This window comes from Chenopodium album, chromosome 13 (genome assembly GCF_948465745.1).
Source record: "Chenopodium album chromosome 13, dcCheAlbu1.1, whole genome shotgun sequence".
NCBI lineage: Eukaryota > Viridiplantae > Streptophyta > Magnoliopsida > Caryophyllales > Amaranthaceae > Chenopodium > Chenopodium album.
In genome coordinates, this window is record NC_137846.1 from 6,890,962 (window position 1) to 6,900,542 (window position 9,581).

Genomic DNA, 9,581 nt, shown 5'->3' on the forward strand with positions numbered 1-9,581 from the left:
TGCTCATTTGAATTTATCTCATTTGATCAAAAAATTAATATAGAATCGCATGATGAACTAAAGGTGTCAAAAACTAATCCGATTCAATTCGACTCAGAAGTGAATCTAGATTCACAATAATTTAGCATATACAAATCCGAATTTGACCTGATATGACCCAACCTTACCGGACCTAGTGGCCTGAAGCCTTGAACTGACACCTCTACGCAGTAATACATTTATGGGATAACATTTTCTGAAATACGAAATGAATACGAATACCCCGCCAGATATGTATTTTAATTCTTAAACCTCCACAAAACCCAAGCCTTATCCAACCTTCTTCCTCACTCACACCTCTCCAGCAATGGCGCACATCTTATCCTCCAAATTCCTCCCTTTCAATCCAATACTCCATTACTCTCCTCACTTTCTCTCTCCTCCTCCATTGAAGCCACTCAACTCCGTCACCGTTTCGGCAGTTTCGTCGCCGGAGCGGAAGTCCCGGCGGCGGCGAACACCGAAGGGGGATGACTCTTCGACGGCATTGTCGGGGACCGAGAAGAGTTTAAGGCTAGTATTCATGGAAGAGCTGATGATTAGGGCTAGAAATCGAGATGCAATTGGAGTTTCTGATGTTATTTATGATATGATTGTTGCTGGTCTTAGTCCTGGACCTAGGTCTTATCATGGGTTGGTTGTTGCTCATGTTCTTAATGCTGATGAAGAAGGCGCTGTAATTTTCTTTCCTCTCTCTCTTTCTATCTTTATATCTATCTAAATTATGAAAAAAATAATTCTGAATTTTAGTTTGTTATGTGATTTTGCAACCCTTTATTGTTAGGATCATAATTGTCATAAATCTATTGCTACATTTTTGTATTATTGTTTAGTCTTTTCGTCCCACTTTAATACGCCACATTTGCTTAGAGCCTTAGAGGTAATTCCAAGGAATTGACATGAATTATGATGATTTACTTTGGGTTATTATGTAATGTTTTATTATGATACTAGTATATACTACACATCAAATCCTCTATGTCAATTTGTTTTATTTGGTGGTAATAAATGGTGGCAAAGAGGATGCAAGTATGCAAACCCATCCCCAAACTTTCGAGTCCTTCTTCGCAAATTTTCTTGACCTCCCAAAACCATCCTCCAAGCTGTATTAGATGGTAATGAAAATTATTGAAGAAAAAGACACTTTAGGGACTTGGGGTGAACAGTGAACTATACCATGAGAATAAATTCATTCCATATTGCCATTTTTTAACTCCATCCAAATGGACTATTAGTGATAACATGGGAAAATTCATAATTTAAGTTGTTAGATAAAATGAGCCTAGTAATTTGGGACACCCCAAAATAGAAATGTCGCTGATTAAAATAGAGTATGTTAATAATTTTGTTTAAAATTATTTATTACCATTGAATTTTTGGGTTCTATTGGTGTTCATTGATGAGTCGAGGGTTGGCATGGATGTAGATGCAATCATTGAGAAGAGAGCTGAGTGTGGGGCTAACTCCTCTCCACGAGACATTTGTAGCATTGGTACGTTTGTTTGGGTCGAAAGGCCATGCTTCCAGAGGCTTAGAAATCCTTGCGGCAATGGAGAAGTTAAATTATGACATCCGGAAAGCTTGGTTGGTTCTTGTTGGTATAATGTTATTAGCATAGTTCTCGGTGGCATTTTGTCGATTTTTCTTTTGATCTATCCATAGTGAGTCAAAATTTTGTTTTCAGAGGAGCTGGTTAGAAGCAATCATTTGGAAGATGCCAACAAGGTGTTTCTAAAGGGTGCTGAAGGTGGATTGAGGGCTACTGATGAGATTTACGATCTGATGATTGAGGAAGACTGTAAAGCTGGGGATCACTCCAATGCCTTGACTATTGCTTATGAAATGGAGGCAGCTGGCCGGATGGCTACAACTTTCCACTTTAACTGCCTTTTGAGTGTTCAGGTGTGAATTTCAATTTGCTTTTGCTTCTCTTTACTTTTTATATTTGAACTTAGTTGATTAAAAGTATGCCAAGGGATGTAAGTTTCAAATTACATCCTTTTGTGGCCTCGTTGCCTACTAAATCTTAAGCATGAGTTGTACAATGTAGGCAAATTGTGGAATACCTGAAGTGGCATTTGCAACATTTGAGAACATGGAATTTGGAGAAGGTTGACTTTTATCTTTCCACTAACTCTATGATGTGTTGTTTTGCAACATATGTATTTCAATGTTTGGAATAAAGGTTTTATCCTTGTTTGATTTTTAGAATTTAAAAATACATTCTTCACCTCCACAAGAAGCTAGCTTGCTTGCAAGTTTTATGCTGCATTTGAATTCTGTATTAACCTCACACAACATATGTTCACATGTCATAGACAAAGAAAAAGAAAAACAGTCTGCCATTGAATAGAAAGAAACGAGACACCAAAGGCCTAAAAGACAGCTTGGAGAGTTGGGGAATCATCACCTTACACTAGAAAATTGGAATCATACAGTGATTCTTTGAGGACGCAAAGACAAGGTTCCAAAGTAACATATCTATGAAACAATTGAACAAGATAATAGAATAATACTTGTATTCAATAAGACCAAGCTACATACTGGCCTGACAACTTGTAAACATGTATAAGCTATGCTGACAAGTGAGAAGTGACAACATAATAACTAACCTTTCCTAGCATGTACCCACTGCACTGCGAATACATCCAATCACCCATAAATGAAAGAAAGCTCATGACCACCAATTTTTATAAAAACCTGCCGAATTTGTATGGGTAATTCTAACGCTAGACTGAGCTGATGGATGCTATATTTATAATTGCATCTCACTGTCTATATACCATTGTTGCAGATCTTACTTCTTAACTTTTGCTTGCCAGATTATATGAAGCCTGATGCAGAGACATATAATTGGGTGATCCAGGCATATACAAGAGCTGAGTCCTATGATAGGTGAGTAATTCCATCATGATTTTGTCCATGTATGGGTCTATCAACTATGTTTGACTCTGCTGTGTTTGCCTCAATTACTTCCTTCTATATATGACTACTGTGTATGCTGCAATTACTTTCTTCTTCCTTTTTCATTGGTTTATTTTACATTTTTTTATAACTTTTTTTTAGCTTCTTTATACAATACTTGTAGAAAACTTGTTTCTGTTATCTATTAGTAGATGAAGTATCTAGCTGGAGTTCTTCCTTTTGAGTTTAAGTGCTTTACCTTCTAGTCTCACCTTGTCACTTGGCACCTCCTTGTTTTCCGTTTAATGGATTTTTTTTTTCCTTCTTAAAAACATTCAATTTGAATTCTGATCCACCTTCCATAAGGATGACAACCATGGTGTCGTTTCAAGTATGTGTAACTTTATTTACTTTCTTGGAGGAAAAAATAACTTTATTTGGCATTACCAACAGTCCAACATTATCAACAGCAGGATTGGTATTTGTCCTTTCTCTCCTGTATCTTTAGGCTACATAGCCTTCCTCCGTCCACCCCACCTCCAACTCCAAAAGGATAAAATCAATAACAACTGAGTCCTACACACCAGCTCATATCCTAGTTTCATACCGTAATGTGTTGTACATAACCAATTGAAAAGCGAGGTTATATATTATACGGAGTTTATGTGGAAAAACCAAACATGTTAAAGCTTAAAGGTACTACCAAATATGATGGTAGCCAAAGTCGTTTGGGTTTTGCAAGTTCCAAGTATTGAACTGTATGTTTATTCATTAGTTTCTACTTTTTATATCCCTTGATATATTTGCCACTTTTTATTGATGGATTTATGAATCTGAATTATTAATATCTTTTTATTGTTTGGATAGGAATTCTTAATATCTTAGTCGCTAATTACTTAGCTTTAGCAGATATGATGTTATGCTTCCTTTTTTTTGGAAATTGATAGTATGCTCTTTTCCTGTTTTTTTGTTTCATGATTAGTTGGTTTGGACTGTAAAAGTTATTGAGTATTTTTTGTTTGTGCTTTTGAGCCATTCAGCAGCGTTAATTCCAAATGCCTTGTGTTTCTGTTGAATTAGGGTTCAGGATGTGGCTGAGCTGCTTGGCTTGATGGTTGAAGATTATAAAAGAATACAACCAAATGTGAGAACATATGCGTAAGTATCTTTAATTTGATTTACGTAGTTATTAGGATTGTTGAATGCAGGTCCCTTTTTTATTAGATTAAATTGAGTTTTGTAGCATTAGACCAGGCATATAGCAGTCTGGCATTCCATCTTATTTTTGTGGAAGAGCATGCACTTCTTAGACATTAGTTTACAGTATTGATCTTTACTTCTTGAGAATTTTTTACACTGCATCTTGGCCAATCTTTTTATCTGTAGGATTTTAAGCTTGTATTGGAATTAGATAACCGACAACACTTGCCCTTTCTAATCCAAGTTACCTTTTTGTCAAAATTCTTGTAACATTAAAAATGTTAATTTCTTCAGGTTGTTGGTAGAATGCTTCACCAAGTACTGTGTGACACGTGAAGCTATTAGGCATTTCCGTGCATTGAAAAATTTCGAAGGGGGCGTAAAAATTTTACATAATGAAGGAAACTTTGGTGATCCACTTTCTTTGTACCTTCGAGCCTTGTGTCGAGAAGGTGAAAAATTCAACCTTCTTTGTTATGCCACTGGCAGAAATAGCTACTCTATCTTAAGACAGCATTTTATTTCCTCTATACTTCAGCATTGCATGCTTATCCTAATTATGCTAATTTGGAAGCATATTATGCTCTTGATACTGCATAGTGGCAGAGAATTTATATAGTTAATTCATTCAATCATGCGCTGGACATTATATTTTATTAAAGAAGATTGGAATTCTCAGTAATGTATGCTTATTTCTAGTTTCAAGAGCCAAGTAAATATATGATACAATGTCCAAGCAAAAAACATAAATTTTAACGTCATTTTCTTATTTTTTTTAATTTGATATTATATAAATTATAGACTCATCATCTTTACGGGAAAATTCTGCTAAGTTTCCTGTGCTTTTAAACATGTCTTAAGGTGCCAAATAACATGTTGGCAGCTCACTCTTGAATGCTAACTTGTTCAATCTGCAAAACGATCAATGCTTCAGTTACAAATACTTTAATTATTCTGATGCTTGGGCTCCTAACTTATTTGCTGTCAAAATTTGATCCTAACCTGTTGTGATATGGGTGGAGAACAGGAAGAATTGAAGAATTGCTGGAAGCTTTAGAAGCTATGGCTAAGGATAACCTGATAATTCCATCAAGAGCTATGATTTTGAGTAAAAAATACAGGACATTAGTCAGCTCATGGATTGAGCCTTTGCAAGAAGAGGCTGACCTTGGATATGAAATTGACTACATGGCCAGGTGATTAATGTCTATTTCTTGAGCTTTGGCTTCAGGCTATTTATATTGGTAATAATTCTCGCAGTATATCCAATGTATGCAAAGAAAATTCCGTGATTGTTTATTCTTTTTGGTAAGTCCCCAGGTATATTTCAGAGGGTGGGCTAACTGGTGAACGCAAACGCTGGGTTCCTCGAAGAGGAAAAACTCCTCTGGATCCTGATGCAGAAGGGTTCATTTACTCGAATCCAGTGGAAACCTCCTACAAACAAAGATGTCTTGAAGAATTGAAGATACGTCATAGGAAGCTTTTGAAACACTTGAGGAATGAAGGACCGGCCGTTCTCGGACCAAATGCATCAGAATCTGATTATATAAGAGTGGAGGAAAGATTGAAGAAATTAATCAAAGGTCGTGAAAAAAATGTTATAAAACCAAAAGCGGCTAGTAAGATGGTAGTATCTGAGTTAAAAGAAGAACTGGAAGCCCAAGGTCTCCCTATTGATGGAACTAGGAATGTGCTCTATCAGCGAGTACAAAAGGCTAGGAGAATTAACATCTCACGTGGTCGTCCACTATGGGTTCCTCCAGTGGAGGAGGAAGAGGAGGAGGTGATCTCTTGGTTCTGGATCAGATTACAATATCTTGCTATCCTTACCTGTCTTTTTCTACTATTTTAGCTCTATAATGGTTCTTTAATTAAACAAGATTGTTTTGACAGGTTGATGAAGAGGTGGATGAATTAATTTCAAGAATCAAACTGGAAGAGGGCAACACAGAATTTTGGAAACGTCGTTTTCTTGGGGAGCGAGTCATCTATGATAATGTAAATCCCGCAGATGGGCAGGAATCAGAACCTGAAGAGATGATTGATGATGCCGATATTGTGGAGGATGCTTCGAAAGAAATTGAAGACGATGAAGCTGATGACGAAGAGGAAGCAGAAACAGAAGTGGAGGTAGAACAAACTGAAAGTCAAGAAGGCCTGGTAGACAGGGTGAAGGACAAGGAAGCTGAAGCCAAAAAACCTCTTCAAATGATTGGAGTCCAATTGTTAAAAGATGCAGACCAGCCAACAACCTCGAAAAAATCAAGGAGAAGAGCTTCTATGGCTGCAGAGGTATGAGAATTATGCTATTTACTAACAAACATGTATTGTTTAGTGCTCTGCACATTGCCTTGCCTTCTTTTTTTCCTACTGTAGTCATTCTTGCTTCCAAGCACCCTGCCAGCACCCTTTCCTCATGCACGATAGTGCTCCTTTTATGTTCCCTGTCCTCCATCCCTTCCTTTTTTGGGTTTTGGAGATGGGGGGTTGGTGGAAGAATTCTCTGGCTTTAAAACATGTTAGGTATCATGTGGAAGGAATTTTAATTTCCATTTCTGTCAGCAGATGACAAAGTACTGTAGGTCTGGAGTATCATTAATTAGTATGAGATACTAACAGGAAGTTTTGTATGATCAAGAGATTAGGTGTTTCTTTGATTTGAGAGAGTTTGTTTGTGGACTTTGAGTGTATCTCAGAGAGTAGTTGTTGGTGAATCATGCTCCATCCAATCATCACTAAATTAAAAAATCTTGTCACTGTACAATATAACTATTATGTCTGATCTCAGGAGTGTAAAGTCATTGACTTTCTAATTTTACTGATTCAAGTGCTATTTTTTGTATAAATAAGTTTAAATGGAGCCTCGTTATATATTTTTTGGGTTGCATCATGATGTTAATTTAATGCTTTGGTAATTGAGACTAATCAATCCTTATCACAAAGGGAGAGAAAACACTCCAAAAAAGGGAGACCGATCTCTTGATATTTGTGCTCCCCTTTGGAGAGTACAGGAACGCCAGTTGATCATTACTACATTTTCGAACAAGAAAGGATATTATTGCATATGCTTATCTATTTGTGTTTTAACTTGCATGTGTATCAGCCTGCCTCATTCTATGTCATTGGTGCAGAATGATGATGATGATGACTGGTTTCCCCTAGATTTATATGAGGCTTTTGAAGAAATGAGGAATAGAAATATCTTTAATGTAGACGATATGTACACGCTTGCTGATGCCTGGGGCTGGACATGGGATAGAGAGCTGAAGAACAGACCTCCACGGAGGTGGTCTCAAGAATGGGAGGTTGAATTGGCTATTAAAGTTATGTCAAAGGCAAGTTTTTATAAATTATACATCATGATTCCTTTATTTTTACCAGATCCTGGATTTGACTTTTTTCTACAGAAACTCAAGTATGAGAGAGAAATCCAAAATATTAAGTTCTTTGAGCTGGCTTCACTTTGGTTTTTTTTTTTTTAATTTTTTATTTTTTTACTTGCTGATGTAAATTAAAACACATGTATCTTATCAAAAAAAATTAAAACACATGTAGATGTTAATTAATTGCTGAAAGTTGTATTTTGTCTCAGGTAATAGAGTTAGGTGGTATACCAACTATTGGGGACTGTGCTATGATCCTTCGTGCTGCCATAAAAGCTCCTCTTCCTTCAGCTTTCTTGACAGTCTTACAGACTACACATAGTCTTGGCTACAGATTTGGAAGGTGAGTTGAGATTTTGTTTTTAACTTGGTTTTTCTTTGAGTATACATGACTTTATTAAAAAAATTCATTAGTAGATTATTCTACTTAATAGTATTACATAGTAGATGAGTTAAAATATTTTACCTGTAAGTTTACAGTGCTCCACATTCATAATAAACAACAATGAAGTCGTGCTCTTTGACAAAGAAGAATAATTTCCCCATAATCAACCTTGTTATCCAATTATAGAGATTGAAATTGGCTTGGGGAATGCTAAATAAGTTAGAAGATGCTACAGATTGGAAACATACTTGAAACTTCTGCACATTTTACGATTCCTACCACTTTTTTTCCTTTCATATTTTATACTTATAACCTGTCAACTTCTGTGGAAATTCTTAGTTCACCTAACTGATCGCTTTTGTATACAGTCCTTTGTATGATGAAATCATCACACTGTGCCTTGATCTTGGAGAACTTGACGCAGCAATAGCAATTGTTGCTGATCTGGAAACTAGTGGAATCACAGTTCCTGACGAGACACTCGACAAGGTGATTGCTGCTAGACAAACACCTGACAGCCCTTCTGATGAAGCTTCTTGACCTGTTAGAAATTTATGTAAATATTATTGAAAATTTACCTGTTGATTATGAGCTGTAGGGTTGTGATTTAACCTAGAAATTTAGAACCATTTTCCAGAATGGACCACAGCGTGGCGAATCTCAAGTTACAAAGAATATGGTTGTAAGCTTGCAACATAGTGTTGGGTTTTCTTACAGGAGACAAATGAATCATTCTAAGTTGGATCAATACAATTTGGAAGATGTGACTTTCAGTTTGAGTCTATTTCAGCAAGGGCCATAATCAAATTATAGTCTAATTATTATGTCTAATTGACAATATTAGTCACATTAATATGGTAGGGTTGGGTCAATTTCAGTGTAGGATATTATGTACAAGTCAATTTCTAAGGCCTTGCTCTGTGGTGTATTGTTGTATGAGCAATCCAACCTGAATGGAAATGCTGTTGTCTAATTTTAAATTGTATCTCTAATGATTGTAAACTTGCCTTGCTTCCAAGTAATGTAATCCTTATGTAATCACAATTATTCACAATTTAATATCACGTGTTTCTTCTTTTAGGACGAGTTACAATTCAACATATTTCTCATAAATTAGTGTTTGTTTGGTTGACGTTGGAATTAAATTCCCATATGAATTGTATTTTTTGGAAAATGCATCAGTTTGATTGACATATATGCCAATGCACAATTTTAACCATAAATATCTTAAATTATTTTTTAGCAAAATTTATAAAATGTTTATATTATGGACATTTACATTGTGACTAATCTAGCAAAATTTTACATTTTAACATTTGTCCTTCATATAATTGTACAAAATCAAGTCAAAGTCGGTATGTGAATGCTGCAAAAGTTAAAATGATTCACTAGTTTTAAATTACTATTGTTAATTAGACATTTTTTAACTGAATGAGAGAGGGTGTGAGACCCTAACTTTTAACAGTAAAATAGAGAATTATTAAAAAAAATAATTAACAATAAGTCCCTAAATTCTTATCAAACGTAAGGTTTTTTTTTATTTTTATTTTTATTTATTTATTTTTTTAAAGGCAAACTAAATAAAGGTGGACAAACTAAGGGCCTATTCACTTCAGCTAGCTACTAATTTCTTTCTCTTATAAAATATTCAATCTAGCTCCAATCAA

General features: G+C 35.5%; 1 protein-coding gene across 2 annotated transcripts; it reads left to right on the forward strand.

Moving 5' to 3' along the window:
• Positions 1 to 281: 281 nt before the first annotated feature.
• On the forward strand, positions 282 to 8,687 carry LOC145574432 (uncharacterized). Of its 2 annotated transcripts, XM_081632218.1 has the most exons (13): positions 282 to 715; positions 1,466 to 1,637; positions 1,724 to 1,941; positions 2,090 to 2,150; positions 2,862 to 2,934; positions 4,024 to 4,101; positions 4,438 to 4,595; positions 5,171 to 5,339; positions 5,464 to 5,929; positions 6,040 to 6,438; positions 7,278 to 7,481; positions 7,739 to 7,872; positions 8,283 to 8,687. In XM_081632218.1, exons 1-13 carry the CDS (start codon positions 347 to 349, stop codon positions 8,452 to 8,454), a joined length of 2,673 nt encoding a protein of 890 aa, XP_081488344.1. In that variant the 5' UTR covers positions 282 to 346; the 3' UTR covers positions 8,455 to 8,687. The 2 variants fall into 2 exon arrangements, with proteins under 2 accessions (XP_081488344.1, XP_081488345.1); XM_081632219.1 differs by lacking the exon at positions 282 to 715 and having other exon boundaries at positions 1,472 to 1,623.
• Positions 8,688 to 9,581: the final 894 nt, after the last annotated feature.

Bases quoted from the DNA above. Each gene is read 5' to 3' on its own strand.
- LOC145574432 (XM_081632218.1), top strand. From the start codon at position 347: ATGGCGCACATCTTATCCTCCAAATTCCTCCCTTTCAATCCAATACTC. The intron at 1,638-1,723 runs GTATAATGTTAT...TTTTGTTTTCAG, and splicing joins AGCTTGGTTGGTTCTTGTTG to AGGAGCTGGTTAGAAGCAAT. The intron at 6,439-7,277 runs GTATGAGAATTA...TCATTGGTGCAG, and splicing joins GAGCTTCTATGGCTGCAGAG to AATGATGATGATGATGACTG.